This window comes from Nyctibius grandis, chromosome 1, assembly GCF_013368605.1.
Source record: "Nyctibius grandis isolate bNycGra1 chromosome 1, bNycGra1.pri, whole genome shotgun sequence".
Taxonomy (NCBI): domain Eukaryota; kingdom Metazoa; phylum Chordata; class Aves; order Nyctibiiformes; family Nyctibiidae; genus Nyctibius; species Nyctibius grandis.
Genome location: NC_090658.1, coordinates 129,738,362 through 129,755,649, shown reverse-complemented (window position 1 = coordinate 129,755,649; position 17,288 = coordinate 129,738,362). Strand labels below are relative to the sequence as shown.

The 17,288-nt window shown below is 53.3% G+C and overlaps 1 protein-coding gene across 2 annotated transcripts; it reads right to left on the bottom strand.

The window, feature by feature from the left end:
- Positions 1-1,789: 1,789 nt before the first annotated feature.
- On the bottom strand, positions 1,790-14,716 carry CTSB (cathepsin B). Of its 2 annotated transcripts, none has more exons than XM_068422455.1 (10): positions 14,635-14,716; positions 8,210-8,361; positions 7,279-7,364; positions 6,754-6,868; positions 6,393-6,511; positions 5,624-5,709; positions 4,790-4,936; positions 4,007-4,123; positions 3,170-3,298; positions 1,790-3,072 (listed from the first exon to the last, which is right to left on the bottom strand). In XM_068422455.1, the coding sequence occupies exons 2-10, from the start codon at positions 8,333-8,335 to the stop codon at positions 2,975-2,977; spliced, it is 1,023 nt and encodes a 340-aa protein (XP_068278556.1). In that variant the 5' UTR covers positions 8,336-8,361; positions 14,635-14,716; the 3' UTR covers positions 1,790-2,974. The 2 variants fall into 2 exon arrangements, with proteins under 2 accessions (XP_068278556.1, XP_068278641.1); XM_068422540.1 differs by lacking the exon at positions 14,635-14,716 and adding an exon at positions 14,530-14,600.
- Between the last annotated feature and the right edge of the window lie 2,572 nt (positions 14,717-17,288).

Here is a 17,288-nt window from a genome sequence, read left to right as displayed (position 1 = left end):
AGCCCCAGCTCTCTCAGCCTGTCTCCATAGCAGAGGTGCTCCAGCCCTCTGAGCATCTTCGTGGCCTCCTCTGGACTCACTCCAACAGCTCCATGTCCTTCTTACATTGGGGTCCCCAGAGCTGGACGCAGCACTGCAGGGGGGGTCTCACGAGAGCAGAGCAGAGGGGCAGAATCCCCTCCCTCGCCCTGCTGGCCACGCTGCTGGGAATGGAGCCCAGGACACAGTTGGCCTTCTGGGCTGCAAGCGCACATTGCCAGCTCATGGTGAGCTTCTCATCAACCATCACCCCCAAGTCCTTCTCCTCAGGACTGCTCTCAATCCATTCTCCACTCAGCCTGTATTGGTGCTTGGGATTGCCCCGACCCACATCCAGGACCTTGCACTCAGCCTTGTTGCACTTCATGCAGTTCACATGGGCCCAGCTCTCAAGCCTGTCAAGGTCCCTCTGGGTGGCCAATTCCCCACCATGCCCCAAGTTACAAGCCCTCAGCTCAGATGAAATGCAGACACTTCCTTGTTGCCACTCAGGGCATTGCAGTAAAGCCTTGTGTGCCAGACCCAAGACTTTTAACCGGGGTGAGACACAGCTAAATGTCAGTGAATTAATTAACTTTTAATGGACTTTGCACTGCAGGCAGCAGGAGTGGTGGCACAGCCCAGGGCTGCAACCATGCTCTCCTGTGCCTGGGAGCACCCTCGTCCTCCGCACCCTCTGTGCCAGCGTGCAGGGAAGCTGGGGGCTGTCCTGGCTCCAGTCTGGGCCAGGTTGAAGCACTTTCCCCCCCATCAGGAGTACGCAATGCCCAGGGGCTCCTCAGGAGTCAACACAAGGCCCACTGTGTCCTGGTTTGGCCTAAACCAGGCCAATTTTCCTTTCAGTGATTTTTACTTCTAAGTAACTGCACTTTCTGAAAGTAACTGCATGTTTTGCAGACAGTGTCTGCTTCTAGGACTGATAACGCTCGAAGTTTGTAGTTATCACTGAGGCACCAGTAGGGATGTTGTGCAGAAAGGCTCTTGCTGTACTTATTCTTAGAGAAACCAAGGTCACTGCTAAATTCCTCACCGCTTACGAGTGAGGAGCTGAAGGGGGGTTGCACCTGCAGGGAAGAGCAGACAGGGCAGGTGACCCAAAATTGACCAACAAGGTATTCCACCCCATACACGTCATTCTCGCTATAAAGCGGGGGGATCACGAGGGTCTGGGCCTGCTGTTTTTGGGGGCCTCTGCCTGCTTGGGCTGCTTCTGCAGCTTGAGCCTTTGGCCAGTGTCCAAGGAGGACTCTTTCTGTTTTCCTGCTGCCCCCGATCCCGATCCGTGCATCCCTGAATCCAGCTCTCGACCGTCGCTGGGCCCAGCCTGGGCCTTCCCAGAGCCTGCCCTGCAGTGCCAGGGGTGATGTGGCTGACATCGGGGGAGCTCGATCTTGGTTTTGTATAGATTTGTATATATTTGATTATTCCAATATTATTATTATACTCTTTTTCATTATTACAGTTTATTAAAACTGTTTTAACTTTCCAATCCGTAAGTCTCTCTCCCTTTTCCCTTTCCCTTCGGGGAGGGGAGGGTTAACAGAGAGCATCTGCCACAGGTTTAAGAGCCGGCCCAGCTTTAAACCCTGACACACTGTCACCCGTATGACCAGAGGACAGGGCTGGGAGTCACCACACTTGGATGAAGATAGCAGGGTCTCACCTGGCTTCTACAACACACGGAGCAACAGGAAGAGAGTGTGAGGTGGTCTGAAGTTGAGCAGAAACAACAAAGGTCCAGGAAACAAGACACTGGAGAAATCATTTATTGGCACAGATGTTCCAATCATACACAGCACAGCTCTGGTGCCTGAGTGAGCAGAGGTAAGGGGCTATCATACAGTGCAAGGAGGAGCCTGCTGCACGCCTGGAGCCTCAGCTCAGCAATATACTTTGTGCTTTAAAATGAAAAAATAAAAAGCTCTTTCGCTATATTAGTGTTGGCAAATTACATGATTCCTCCTACGCAGCTATTACACCTCCCCCCAGTAACAAAAATAAGGTTTTTCTCCCTCAACTGTGTGCAAGTTAGCAAGATACCTCCAAGGATCTGCACAAGGTTCCTGCAGCAGACCTAGGGAACATCCCTCATCTCTGCTCAGCGTTCAGCACCCATGGCCCCAAAGCACCACCCCAACCTTGGACTCGGCACCCTCGCCAAGGCGTGCTGCGCACACTGAGCTGCCCAGCCACTGATGGAAAGGGGTTTGCTCCTTCCAGCGTGCTTCTAGATGCTTGCAGGACGTTTGAGCAAAGGCTCGTGGAGCTCCAGCCAGGATCAATAACCCCAGACGACAGCAGGAAGAAAAAAAAAAACCAAATAAACAGCTGAGGACCAAGTGGTTTAAAAAGCAGCTACATGGATGGAGCGGAGCAAGCGATGCACAAAGGACTTGTTGCAGGCAGGAGGGGCCTTAACACAGCCCCACATCAAGTTTGTCAGCATTTCATCATTAACAGGTCTAAGTGTAGCCAATTCAAGGCTCACACTACCACACCCTGCTTGTTTCGGGTGCCAGCAGTCAGACCCACCCAGCCAGGGGTGCACAAATCCCACCTGGCCTGTGGCTTCCCAGCAGGATCCATCTCCACTGCCCCAACCAAGTCCCTCATCCCAGCACAAAGCTACTGCTTCCTACCCTCCCAGTAACAGACTGGGCTGGAAGGGGTCCAGGCTAACCAAATACCATGGCTCCAGCAGTCCTTTGAGCAGGGAATGCCCCATAGCTGCAACGCACCAGGAGCGGAGGGCTTGCAGAGAGCAGCTCCACCTCCAGCTCCACCATATAATTTAAAACAAACAAAAAAAAAGATAAAAAGCTTTAATAACAGTAACCTCAACTATAGTCTCTTAGAGGGGGGGGGCTCTGCACCCAACCTGCTATCAGTTAAAAGCATCAGGGACTCAGGATTATTTGTGGTTTGGTCAAGAAGGTTACACCCTCTTCCAGTACTGCTCCGGCCTGGGGATGCCAGCCACGATCTCGGACTCGATGCCGCAGTGGTCCTCTCCTCGGAGGATTTTGAAGAAGCCTGGAAGCACACCAAGGGCAAAAGTCAACTTCTGTACCACACCAAGGAGAAAGGGGAAGGGGTGTTTCCCTCTGGCAGCATCTGGGGGTGGCCTCACCATTGTCCCCCCAGTCGGTGTTCCAGGAGTTGGCGGCCAACCAGTACGGAGTGCCATTGTCCACCCCCCAGCCCAGGACGCGGATCGCGTGGCCTCCAACCTGCTCACCGGTCACGTGCTGGTAGACCCCTGCAAGGCAACAAGCCAACACGTCAATGGCCACCGCATCTACCCCCGCTTCAGACCACTGGCAGCTTGTGAGACATTCGATATCAAAGCCCAGAGTCCAGCTGAGAAGGTTTTGTGGTTAAGTGGAAATCTGAAGCTTAACGGAGTCTGGAGGAAGGACTGACGCTAAGCGTCAGCTCAGCACGCAGGACACCCAGAGACACTGGGCAAGGAGCCCAAAGGCAGCACATCCGAAGAAGTTCAGAACAGGGTATTGGGGCCACACCAGGAGAGCCACCTGCCAGGATTTTACCCAAAATCACAGAATCATTTTGGTTGGAAAGGACCTTTAAGATTAAATAGAGTCCAACCGTTAACCCAGCACTGCCAAGCCCACCACTAACCCATGTCCCTCAGCACCACATCTACTCTTCTTTTAAATCCCTCCAGGGATGGTGACTCCACCACTTCCCTGGGCAACCTGTTCCACTAGCTGTTGTTCTCAGCTGCAATTCTGGGGGCTCCCCCCCAAGCCCTGAGCCAGTCCCAAGCACCTATTCCCCTTTCTATGAACCAATGGATACAGGAGATGGCATCTGCCCATGTTCTTGCAACATCAGATACTCAAGTGTGAACGTGAGATCTCCTTTAACACAAGGGCCACAAAAGACAGACCCTATGGATGAAGTAGGGAACAGGGCTCCTTACAGCCTCAGTGCTGATGCTCACCAGACTTGTACATCAAGAAGTCCTCGTAGACAATAAAGGCTCCTTCCACCGGGCCGTTCTTGTAGATCTCAGCCATGATTTCCTTCTCACTGCGAGGGACACCATAGGATGTGATGCCTAGGGAGGAAAAAAAGTCCAACCATTAGGACATGGCATTGTCAGGCCACACAGGTCTTGCAACAGCTGGACAGAGACCACTCAGCGTTCCCCTGCAAGAGGTCTTCTCCACGTAAAGGTTAAATTCAAACCCAGCTGCTCCAGAGGCACTGACACAGTCACGCAGGGCTCTAACCATCCCTCTTCCAGAGAGAATGATTTAACCCAAGTCCTATTCTGTACCCGAACGACCTATTCCACACAGCTTCCGTGGGAAGTTTTCCCCTTGTACATCCTCGTTTCCAAAACAACCCAAATTACCCAAGGCTGAGACAAATCCCCAAGAAGCAGCCAGACTCTCCTACAGATATAGTGCTGGCTACCACCAAGGAGTAGGAAGGAGGTGGCTTTGACACCAGACTCCCCCAGGGCTCAGCACCATGCTCTTCAACGCAGGCAGGTGCACCACGAGGACTCAGATCAGTTCCCCCATCTCAGCTGAGTCTCAGCAAATACAAACTGTGCATCTGCCAAGGCTTATGGTTGCTCCAGGACCATCCATCCTGAGGACACAGAAAATAGCCACCATAGAACAGCTTAGGGAGAGGTCCAACCCCACCGAGTTAGCACTAGGAGCAGCTCTGGACCTGCTGGGCATCAAGCAGTGTCAGAGACCACCTCCCTTACCGTAGTGCTTGTCCTCTTTGTATGAGGGCGAGTAGCCGGGTTCGCAGTGCCGGCTGCACCTGGGGGTTTCCCCCCCCTCCCCGGTGCACGGCGGCCGGGAGCCGTTGACGTGGTGCTCACAGGGTGGGATGGAGTAGGGACGGCAGCCTGTTGAGGACAGAGGCAGCATGAACTGGCTGTCCCCAAGCACCCCCGTCCCCAACAGCCATGCTGGAGAAGGCACCAGATGCTCCAAGAAAGGGTATGACTTTTCTGACCCAGAAACCCCACAGATCAGTGGGGTGTGAGTAAGAGTAGGTCTGCCACTGCCAGATGATCAACGGGTTTCCCCTCTGGACCTGCTTCCCACCACCTCCCTCTTGAAAAGGTGATGGAAAAGATGGAAACACGAACCAATTCATGGCCATGCTAAGAAGAGGCAGAGGTTTCCAGTCTGCAAGTTGCTTTTTGAGGGGGAAACATGTCAAGAAGACTCCTGCCTTCATCCAAAGTGCACTGAACTGGTCCAAAACCAGCAACAACAACAAATTCACAGCCCCATTCATTCCTGCTATGGAAGCAGGAGCCTTGTGGGGTTGTTACATCTGGCTACTGTGCTCCTTTCCTGGATGGGTCTCCTGCCACTAGGTGCTGCTCATGGGCCCTTGTTCCAAAGGGGTGACCAGGAGGTGCCATGGGGACAGGAGCAGCCAGCTGGGCTAGCAGAGGGGTTTGAGCCCAGCCCCAAAGGAGGGAGCAGCCACAAGGATACACACCAGAAGAGAAGCACCCTGAACCTGTAACCAAGCAGAGATGCTCCTCTTTGCCTTCACAAGGCTATCTGCCAGGACTTACCCACATGGGAGTCATAGAGACCCCCGGACACGAGGCCCCTGTCTGTCCAGTACCGCCAAGCGCCAGAGGGGTAACCACCATTGCACCTGGAGAGAGAGGCAGCAGTTCCAGCTCCAGCCTGCCCAGAGCCATCCCCTTTTGGGGGAGGAGAGTGAAACAGACCCAGCTTGGGACAGCTGAAGGGAAGCTTTCAGCACGCTGATCCTTTCTAAGTCTGTCTCTGCCTTCCCCAGGCCTCAAGACACCAAAGCCTCAGGGCAAGAAGGAGCTAAGAGCACCCATGCCTTCAAATCCCAAAGCAGTGGTGCCTCCTTGCCAGGTCCCTGGTCAGCCTCTGCCTCCAGGAGCAGCAGAAGTCACACACTGTGGAGACCCAACTCCCCACCCTGCTCTCAATGACTGCAAAAGCCACGGGCAAAAGGCTTGTGCCTGAAAACCAAGGCTTTGGGGCTACTAGAAGACCCTTCCTTTGGCTTAGGCAGCTGCCAACTCTCTATGGGAAAGTACCGCTATGTGCTTGCCCTCCCTATACCATCCGTCATCATCCAGCAAACTGCTGCAGGCAGGATGTGGCCTCGAGGGACTTTCAGTCCATGCAGTCACCTTTATGTTCCCACTTAACTCCAGCATCTCCAGCACAAACCACTGGTGGGGCTTCCTGCTCATCAGGGAGACTAGGAAGACAGGGCTGAAATGATCAACATCTTCAGGTTGTGCTCCTGCTCCTCCCACCCACTTTTTAAGCACACAAGAACCAAGAGCAGCTCACCCCATGCCACACTCGAAGCCACAGCACGACAACAAGTCCTCCGCCGAGACCTCCACGCTCACCTTGGCGTTCGTGTGAACACAGATTCTGTCTGAAATCGCTTCTACGGCACCGAAAGCCTGTGGGCAGCCCCAAAACCCAATGGAAGACCATTAGAGCTGGCCATGGGAGAGAAACCAGGCAACCTTCTGGCAATGAACGCAGCAAGCATGAGTCTGGCTGGGAGAATCCCACCAAGAAGCTCAGACACTGCAGTATCCCATGCGTCCCCCCGTTTATGCAGTTCAGTAGCAAACTCAACAGTATGGTTTTTTTTGTCCAGCAAACTATCGACACGACCTTAAACTGCCCACACTCTTACCCAGCAAGAGCCACAAGAGCCCTGGTCTCTTATCTCATTGATGGTAGGACAGTTAGGCCACTGCGTCCGTGAGTCAAAGCTATCGGGCAGCTCCATGTCTGCAGCAAAATCTACCCTGCAAGTGAGAAGAGGGAAGTCCTGTTACAGGAACAGCAGTGTAACAGGACTGGGTGCACAGGACTCTCCAAACTCCTCTGAAGGTGACCTGGAGGACGAATGCTCTTGTTGTTTGCTTGCTGAAGGAGAATAAATACTTCTGAAGTCCTCAGACCAGGTCAGCAGCTCCTCCAGTGTTTTAAGTTTCAAGGAATACAAATTACACGATTGGTCAACTATCTGGCAGGACAGAGGATGGATGCTCCCCCCACGCATGCTTCTGTGCCCAACTCCATGCAAGATGTCCACCAAGCTGCACCCAGGGAAACCCCACTCAGCCTGCTGGGGAGACCCTCACCCACTCCAGACACACCAGAGGCATCCACAAAAGCTTTTCCAGGGCCCTCATCTTCTTCTCCCTGCACTCACCTCTCAGGGAGCTTGGGTCCACCCAGGAAGGTGCCACAGAGCTTCTTCACATAGCTCATGTCAGTGTTGCGGAAGTTGTGTCCTGCCTGGGAAGAGACGCAGAGAAATGGGACATGACTCTCCATAGCCACCAAGTGCATTGCTGGGACCAGCCTGGTGCTCCAGATCTCCCTCAAACCCAGCCCGTGTCTGACACTTGCTATAAAACCCAGGGGCCAAGAGCCAAGCTACCTATAGACAAAGAACACAGCCCCTTCCAGGATCAGTGCAGCGTGACCAGTAAGCTAAGGTCAAGCTCCAGGCTTTGGCCACAGCAGCCTGGCTGAGGAGGGTTTGGCCAGGTCACCAACACAGCTTGCCATCTGCTGCTTGTTTCCAGCCTCCCACAGAGTTTCCTCCTCTTAGTATTGCTCCTACTCTACAAGTTCATCGGTGCTCTGCTCCAAAGCGGAGAAGATGCACAGTTACTGTCACCGCAGGAATCCCTGACAGCATCAACTCACTGGAGAAGTCATAGAATCATAGAATGGTTTGAGTTGGAAGGGACCTTAAAGATCATCTAGTTCCAACCCCCTGCCACGGGCAGGGACACCTTCCACCAGACCAGGTTTCTCCAAGCCCCATCCAACCTGGGCTTGAACACTGCCAGGGAGGGGGCAGCCACAGCTTCTCTGGGCAACCTGGGCCAGTGTCTCACCACCCTCACAGCAAAGAATTTCTTCCTAATATCTCATCTAAATCTCCCCTCTTTCAGTTTAAAACTGTTCCCCCTCATCCTATCACTACTTGCCCTTATAAAGAGTCAACTGAGACCAAGGCTGGTTTGATGCAACCACCACAATGAGACTCCCAAAGCTCAGCTACTGAGTCCCACAGACAGACTGTTGAGCAATGCATCCAAAAAAGCCCCAAAAAGCAACCTGGTACTCACCTTCCAGGTGGTGTTGAGCTTGTTTATGTGGTTGACCAAGTCACTGGAGAGAGGAGGGTAGTAAGAAATGCTGCGAGCATTGGCAAAGGCCACCAGGACACACAGGATGGACACGGACGGCCACATCTTGGCTACAGAACAGGACACTCCACCTGCAGCCAGATTTGGGCATCATTGGAAACCTTCCCAAGGCACGCTCAGACCACGAGCGAGGGCTTGGCAGAAGGACCGCTGCAGCAGCACGTGGGAGGATAAGACACGTGGCTGCATGAAGTCCCTCCCAATCCCAATTTACTCCAAAGGTCAGGAGACACACAGGAGCAGACTATTATATCCCCTCTCCTCAGAAGAAATCAGACAAGGCAACCCTGTTTGCCGACCACTGCAGGATTAGTAGCAGCAGGAAAATACCTTTTGAAGCAGATCCAAGGGATTTGGAGGGTATTAGAAGCTGTGTTTACTTCCACAGCACTGGAGAATAAGGACTAGGAGAAGGAAGATGTGACTCCCCCCACCGTGGCGACCTGCAGGCAGGGCTGCAGCCCCAGGAACTTGCTAGCCCCTGCCCTACTGCAGTGCTCCTCCCTTTGAAGATACCACTCCAAATCACATTTTTGGGCTTTATGGCCTCATTTTGGCCAGCCCGTTGCCCTGGGGACGCTGACTGGGGTCACAGCCCCGAGGCAGGGACGCCCCCGCCTATGCAGAGGGAGCCTGTGCACATCAGAGCTGCCTGTGGGGCTTTTCACCAGGGAGGCTGCCAAGCCACATCCCTTGGCACAGGGCACCAGGAAAGTCCCAGTTTGGGGAACAGAGACACAAGGGAAACCCAGGAGCAGGGCGAGAGTGGGCCACAGCGTCCAGTGGGAGCACAAGCATCACCCTGCCCAGAGATGCTCCAGGGCTCGGTGCTTTCTCTGCTCTTCCACCTCCTTTATCCTAATTCACATTAAATTGCCCTACTGCAATTTAACCCCCAACGCCAGCAGCCACCACTTGCTCCGCGTCCCCACGCCTGACTCAGACACGAAGCTGGGCCACGAGCTGCTCCATCTCTGCAAACACACCAGGGCATCCTCCTCCTCCCAAACCTCCCAGCTCCCCTTCCTGCAACCCCACATCCACCCCGAGACCTCAGATACTCCACAGCAGCCTGAACAGCTGAGATATCCAGGCCCTAATTCCTACTCAGCGAGCTGAACGTGTAAATCACCATCGCAAGCCTGGGCTTAAACCCTTCTGGGCAAACACACCCGAGCAGCTGGACCCCCAGCTCCTGCCAGCAGCAATCCAGCCCTGCTGAGCAGGGGCAAGGGATGGGGAGACGCACGCATTTCCATGCAGGCTGCTTCCACCCACTCACAGCCAACTTTAGCTTTTCCAGAGAATAAAACCCAGCAAGAGTGTCCTACTTTTCTGCCAGCGACAAGCCCAGGCGGCTACAGCTAACTGTAGAAAAGGGCTTTTTCTTATTTCCTTCCCCCTCCTCCTTTCACCATTTATTTATTTCTCTTCCCACCCTCTGCGCTTTCAGCAGGATGCTCAGCCCAAAAGCTAGTTGAGTGTTGTGTCCTCCTACCCCCAGATCTCACCTCTTTGAAGGTGTTTCATGTGTGTTTGTTTGCTTAGAGGGTTCCTGCTGGCATTGCTGGTGTCCCCACTGTGCTCCTCTGCAGCGAGTCCAGAGGAGGGTGACCAAGCTGGTGAAGGGTCTGGAGGGTCTGACCTCCGAGGAACGGCTGAGGGAGCTGGGGGTGTTTAGCCTGGAGAAGAGGAGGCTCAGAGGTGACCTTAGTGCAGTCTACAACTACCTGAAGGGAGGTTGTAGTGAAGTGGGAGTCAGCCTCTTCTCCCGGGCAACTAGCGATAGGACAAGAGGACACAGCCTCAAGCTTCACCAGGCGAGGTTCAGGTTGGACATTAGGAAGCATTTCTTCTCAGAAAGGGTCATTAGCCATTGGAAGGGGCTGCCCAGGGAGGTGGTGGAGTCACCATCTCTGGAGGTGTTTAAGAAAAGACTGGACATGGCACTTAGTGCCATGGTCTAGTTGACATGGTGGTGTCAGGGCAATGGTTGGACTCGATGATCCCAGAGGGCTCTTCCAACCTGATTGATTCTGTGATTTCTAAGGCTAGTGTGGTTTTTGCCTTGTGCCCCTTCCAAATGGCCATAGGAAGCCTATAGGTGACCAACCTGAGCTGAAACACTTTCTCTAATGAAAAATCTTTAAAAAAAAAAAAATCAACACAAAAACAAAACAAAAAAAACCCTCCAAAACCCTCTACACTTCCTGCAGCCAAGTCTATATTTTCTGTAGCAGAGAAGAGAGACATTTTTGAGGCCAGAAGGCACCTGATACGCTTTTGTTTTCAGCAGGATGCTTGTAAATTTGCTGACACGCTGAAACCCGCCCTGCAAAGCCTCCCGCAGCCCTACGGCTGCTTGCGCCGACCTCTCGATGGACAGACACGGGAGATCTCACATCCTCAGGTTACCAGCCCACACCGGCTGCAGACTGCGAGCTCCAGGCAACCCGAGACCAGAGTGGAAAAAGACACCAGGCAGTTTCCCCTGGGACAGGCGCTCGTCTTTAAGCTCTGCTGCATTGCATCCGCCCCACGGCGTGGCCGACGGCCAGCAAACCCAGCAGAAGCAGCGAGACGTCGTCCAGCACAACCCAAATAGCTGGGAGTCAGCCAGTTGGTTCAGCAAACAAGCCTCTTGCCAGGTCTCCCATGGGCATGAGGGGTTTTTTTGGGGGGGAGCTGATAGTCTCAGTTGGATGGCACAGATTATCGCAAGATCTGGGTGGAGAATGAAGAGGAAACCCTTGATCTCACGGGGACCGACTTTTTAATACGGCCTGCAGCGACAAGACAAGGGATAATGGTTTTAAACTAAAAGAGAGTAGTTCAGACTAGATGTAAGGAAGAAATTGTGAGGGTGGTGAAACACTGGCACAGGTTGCCCAGAGAGGGGGTAGATGCCCCATCCCTGGAAATATTCAAGGCCAGGTTGGACGGGGCTTTGAGCAACCTGGTCTAGGTGAAGATGTCCCTGCTCATGGCAGAGGGGCTGGAGCAGATGACCTTTGAAGGTCCCTTCTGGCCCAAACCATTCTAGGATTCTATGGGCATGAAGTCTCATAGAATCACAGAATGGTTTGGGTTGGAAGGGACCTTCAAAGGTCATCTGCTCCAGCCCCTCTGCCATGGGCAGGGACACCTTCCACTAGACCAGGTTGCTCCAAGCCCCATCCAACCTGGCCTCGAACAGGGAGGGGGCAGCCACAGCTTCTCTGGGCAACTTGGGCCAGTGTCTCACCACCCTCAGTCAAGAATTTCTTCCTAATATCTCATCTAAATCTCCCCTCTTTCAGTTTAAAACCATTCTCCCTCATCCTGTCACTATATGCCCTTGTAAAAAGTCCCTACAGGCATGAAGTCTCAGGGTAGGGGGGTGGGGAGCTGATACTCCCAGCTGGATAGCATGGAGTATCCCAGAACCTTGGAGAAGGAAGGGAAAATCCTCGATCTTGTGCAATTTCTTCCTCCCTGCCCCTCCACCACTTTACCAAGCGCCCCGTGTACAGCAAATCTATATATAGGGCGCAGGCACGGGACTCACGGGGTGGATTTCCCCCCACAGCAAGTCACGTGCAGCCGGAGTCACGCTGACCCCAGCGGCAACGCATCAGGCAAGCAAAGGCTGCTGGTTTCCACCCTCGCCCCCCTTTCCCCTCCAGACACAGCGAGACGCTTCCCATGGCAGCGTGACCACGCGCGTGCTTCCCCCACCACCGCTATCTCCTCCGCACACGCTTCCCTCCCCCTAAAGCCCCACGGCTGTTTTTAACGGCACCAAAAGAGCAACACCAAAACCAAACTTGCACAACAGCCACTGCACGCGACAGATATCTGCTTGTCTTGCTGCACGGCGGAGCAGGCCAGAGGAGTTTCTCCAGCAACCCCAGGAGATCCCTTCCCTTTGCACCCCCCGTGTCTCTGGAGGCACCGTGCACCTTCAGGATACCCCTGGCTAAGTCTGTCTTCACAGGTAACATCCCACCAGAGCCTGTTAGCTTGAAAACAGAAGCAAAGCTCGGCTGGTGGACTTCTTAAGACCCAGCAGCTTCATCCTAGCAAACTCCCCAGATGGCAGGAGGATGTCTGGGGCTTGCAAAGAGCCCCCCAGGCTGCTCCACCTCCTCTTGGGCTGTGGACCTGAGGACAAGTCCCCTGCCCTCTGCTTTAGATTTCAAAGCTTAGGTTCCAATTTCTTAAAGGATGAGCAAGAAATAACTCCAGAAAGCTGTTACCCACCAGCACACCTGACCCTGAGCAGGACTCTCACAATTCAGCCAGCTGGCTACTTAAAAAGAGGAAATTTAGGCCACCTGAGTACAGCCCTTGAGCCCCCTCCCTCCCAGCCAGCGAGGAGGAAGCACCGAGGCCAAAGGCCCTCCAACATGAGCTGCTCAGAGCAGCTGCAGCGTGCGAGGGAGGAGAGCACCCGAAGCGAGATGGCTGCGGCTGGCTCTGCACCACCCACCCGCAGTCCCTCTGCAACGGCACAGAGACAGGAGGGAAGGAGGTGACATCACCCCAGTGCCTTCTCCATCCCTCCTGACCAGGAGATCTTGAAACCAGAGGCAGTTCCCTGCCTGCTTTCCCAGGGACAGGGCTCCAACTAGTTGGACCACATTACGCCAGAGATCAGCAGGGTCCCATAGCCTCCTCCCAGCAGCTGAGGCAGATGCACAGTGCCCACAACAGCAAATCCCTCTGCAGAGTCCCACCACGAGGTATTCTCCTCATCACCCAGAAATCAAAGCCCACAATGCCCACTTAACTGGGCATTTCTCTGCCCAGACAATAAAACCCCCAAAACAGGCTCTTCAAAGCCCAGCTCACATGACTCAGCTTAGGCAGGTCAGGCCATGAGATAAGTCACAGCCCTGAAGCACCTCTCAGCTCCTCCATTGTCTGGGCCAAACCCCTGAAGGCACAGACAGAGGTACCCACACCCCCTTTTCCAAGGCTTTGGGGAAGATAAAAGCTGTCCCACCCTCACAGCTCACCCTCCAGGGTCAGAGGTACTCAGCAAAACCCAAGTCATGTGTCCTCCTCCATCAAGCAGCCCCTTACCTAAGCCAAGCTTTGTCCTTTGTTCTAGCTGCCAGTATTCCTGCGTGACTCTAAGCCACAATAAAGCAAGCATCTAAACTGAGCAATCCAGCTTAGCTTGCTGTGCCACCAGGTTAGCTTGGTGGCCCCACAGGCACGCACCAAACTCAGGGCCTGGTGACTTCATTACAGCCATTACACTGCATTATCACAGCTTGAATTTAAAAAAAATAAGCATGAGACACTCTTCCCCGCACCCACTCCTTTCCAGGAAAGCCAAACCATTAGCACAGGTTAGATATCTGGCAAAATAAATATATCTTGAGACAAGTTGTGGCGCTCGCCTCTTGCATTCACAGAAAGCGCAGCATTCCCCCCAAATGGAGCTGCACTGATTTTTCTTTGGGGTTTTTTGGCTCTTACAGACCAATCCACAAACCAGAGTCTTGCGCAAGAGCTCAGCTGCCTCAGCAGACACCCTGCTGCTACCGAAATCCCTCAACTTTGCAACCTGGAGATACAAGGAAGCGCTCTTTGCTGGATCACGCCTGCAGAGCAACCCTGAGCGGGCGATATACGGACCACAGCTATATGGCACGCCAAGGCTATATGGCACGCCAAGGCTATATGGCACGCCAAGGCTATATGGCACAGCAGCCAGACACAAGGCAGGTTCATCCAGCGCCATCTCCAAGCCACAGCCCCGGTGCCAGAGCAGAGCTGGGCATCACGGGCTGTTCCCAGCAGCCCTTCAGCGGGTGCCAAACCGACCTCCTCAGCATCAGCTGACGAGCAGGGTTGGGTTTTGGTTTGTTGTTGTTTTTTTTTTTTTTCCATCTTCATTATGAAAACAAGGTTTCCTCGCTCCTCCTGCCACCATTTAGGGGAAGCTTTTGCGACGCGCTGGGGGTTGATGGCATTTCCCCTGCACCAAACCTCACCTCTGAGCAGCACAGCACCCATCCTGCACCCGACATGGCCAAAAACACCCCAAAACGCATCCGGAAACCGAGGGAGACGCTTCTGCTGCCCTAAAGGGCTGCTTCGCTGCCCCCCAAGGGCGCAGGGCTGGGGGGGGTGTGTGTCCCCCCACCCTCGGGCGCAGGACTGGGGTCTCCCCCCCCTCCCCACCCTCCCACCCGTGTCCCCCTCCCCAAGCCGGGCCGTTCAGCGCAGCATCCCCCTCCCCTTACCTGCCCCCGCTGCAGCTCCCACACCCGCGCCCCGCTGCGCTCCTTATGCCCGGCCCCGGCCCGCCCCCGGCCCCGGGACTCACCGCCCCCCGCCCCGGGACTCACCGCCCCGCACGGCCCGGCACGGCCCGGCTCGGCCCCGCGCTCCCCCAGCGGCCGCAGACGGGGCAGCTCCCGGCGGCTGAGTCACGCCGGCCCGCCCCCAGCGTGACTGCATCCTGCCTGCCGCCCGCCCCCCTCCCGCCCGCTTCCCTTCCCCAGCCGGCCTCCATCCCGTCTAGTTTTCCCTATCCAACCTGCCCGCGTCCTTCCTCAGCCCCACCTGCATCCCACCTGCTTCCCTCTGCCGTCCTGCCACCACCCCGTCTCCATCCTGCCTGCTTCCCTTCTCCAGCCTGCCGGCATCCCTCCTCAATCCCACCTGCATTTCACCTCCATCCCTCCTCAATCCCACTCACATCTTGCCTGCTTCCCTCCTCCATGCTGTCTCCATCCCTCAAGTGACAGGATGAGAGGAAACAGCCTCAAGCTGTGCCAGGGGAGGTTTAGATTGGAGATCAGGAAACATTTCTTCACCAAAAGGGCTGTCAAGCACTGGAACAGGCTGCCCAGGGCAGTGGTGGAGTCACCATCCCTAAAGGGATTTAAAAGCCGTGTAGATGTGGTGCTGAGGGACATGGCTTAGTGGTGGATTTGGTAGTGTTAGGTTAATGGTTGGACTTGATGATCTTAAAGGTCCTTTGCAACCAAAACGATTCTGTGATTCTGTGATTCCATCCTGTCTCCATCCTTCCTGCAGTCTCTTCTCCCAAGTTAACAAGTGACAGGGTGAGAGGAAACGGCCTCAAGTTGTGCCAGGGAAGGTTTAGATTGGGTATCAGGAAAAATTTCTTCACTGAAAGGGCTGTCAAGCACTGGAACAGGCTGCCCAGGGCAGTGGTGGAGTCACCATCCCTGGAGGGATTTAAAAGCCGTGCAGATGTGATGCTGAGCGACATGGGTTAGTGGTGGACTTGAGAGTGCTGGGTTAATGGTTGGACTTCATGATCTTAAAGGTCCTTTCCAACCTAAACAATTCTATGGTTCTACGCTTCCCTCCTCCAGCCTGCCTGCAGCCCGTCGCCACCCCATCTAACTTTCCTCCTCCAACCTACTTGCATCCCACCTCTATCCTGTCTCCATCCTACATCCATCCTGCCTTTTTTCCACCTCCAACCAGCTTCCACCCTGCCTGCTTCTCTCCTGCATCCTACCTCATTCCCTACCTGTCTTACCTCCATCCTACCAATGTTCTTTGAAGATATCTGGAAGTCTAGCAAGTTTTTACTGTGTTAACTGACTTTTTTTCCCTCTCATTTTGGCTGATTTTCAGAAGCATGAACACACAGAAAGGTCATCTTAAGAGTTTCAAGCCCTGTTCTAAACTACAGTGATGCTAAATCTTCTCTTTAATGTGAAAGACCATCCATTTTTTCCTTTCTCATCCCTCTCTGGGAGAAGGTGGGGATAAAATATATTCCCCACCACCCTCAGCAATGGCCAGACCATTTGGCCTGGAACAGAAAAGAATAACTTTAATCAGTGAGGAAACTGAAAGGGTTGTCAAGCACTGGAACAGGCTGCCCAGGGCAGTGGTGGAGTCATCATCCCTGGAGGGATTTAAAAGCCGTGTAGAAGTGGTGCTGAGGGACATGGGTTAGTGGTGGCCTTGGCAGTGCTGGATTAACAGTTGGACTCAATGATCTTCAAGGTCCTTTCCAACCAAAACGATTCTGTGATTCTATGAAAAGTCTACTGACATCCAGCAGCCAGTGTGGAAAATCAAAGCTTGGCAAAGGGAATCACCTGGGACTTATTTCACACACTGGAAAGGGGAACCCCGAGGCCTCCTCAGCAGGAATGGAGAGCAGCAGGGATGGTCCGTGGTGCTGCACAGATGGAGCAGGAGGGCTGGTCTGCAAAGGCCAAAGGGATGCGATGCTCCTGACCGGCTTCTCTAGGCTTTCAGGACGCTTTAGATGACTTATAAGAGCTCAGGCTTTATAGCAGGACACAAGCAGACGTCAAACAAGGCGGAATAAAAGCAGATGATTAATCCTCATTTCTTCCCAGCTTCATCTGTGGCACCTGGGCAAGGCTGCTCCCAACTTTTCAGCCACCTGAGAGCACTTCTGCAAGGTAACAAACACATCCCTTGGCAACCGGCAAGATCCCTCTCTCTCAGTTGGGTTTTCATGAGCATTGTGCCTCATATACATATTTTCACATAAATTTTAGTATTTGCATTCTACTTTTTGGAAGGTTTGTTATATATTTTCTCTAGAAAATCAGTGAGTATACCTTTTTTTTTCCCCTGCTGCCATTTATATCCAATCATTTTTTGGTCACATTCATGTTTTAAAGAATGATTTTGGTTTAGAAGGCTTCCTACTGATTAAAAAAAATCAGAAAAATAATATTTAATACACTTGACTGTGTATTAAATTAAATTAAATTAATACTGACCCGGTATTTATGCAGTAAAATTGGAGATGACGTTGCTGTGTTTAAGTGTATTTATGCTTTGATACATGGTGTGCAAAAGCCCTCGGACCATTGCCTGCCTTCACATATAATTTTTAAGCAGCAAAGAGTAAAACCCTTCACTATGCTTTATTTATGCTTTGGCAATTAAAATAATAATAAAAAAGCAAATAAATCACTTGTAACCTGCCTAACCTCCCTCTGACTCACACAGGATTTCTTCGCTCTGCTCATTA

Excerpts from the sequence above, each read along its gene's own strand:
- CTSB (XM_068422455.1), bottom strand. The coding sequence starts at position 8,335 with ATGTGGCCGTCCGTGTCCATCCTGTGTGTCCTGGTGGCCTTTGCCAAT. Across the intron at positions 6,869-7,278 it reads GGACCCAAGCTCCCTGAGAG|GGTAGATTTTGCTGCAGACA; the intron begins GTGAGTGCAGGG and ends TCTCACTTGCAG. Across the intron at positions 6,512-6,753 it reads GCTCTTGTGGCTCTTGCTGG|GCTTTCGGTGCCGTAGAAGC; the intron begins GTAAGAGTGTGG and ends GGCTGCCCACAG.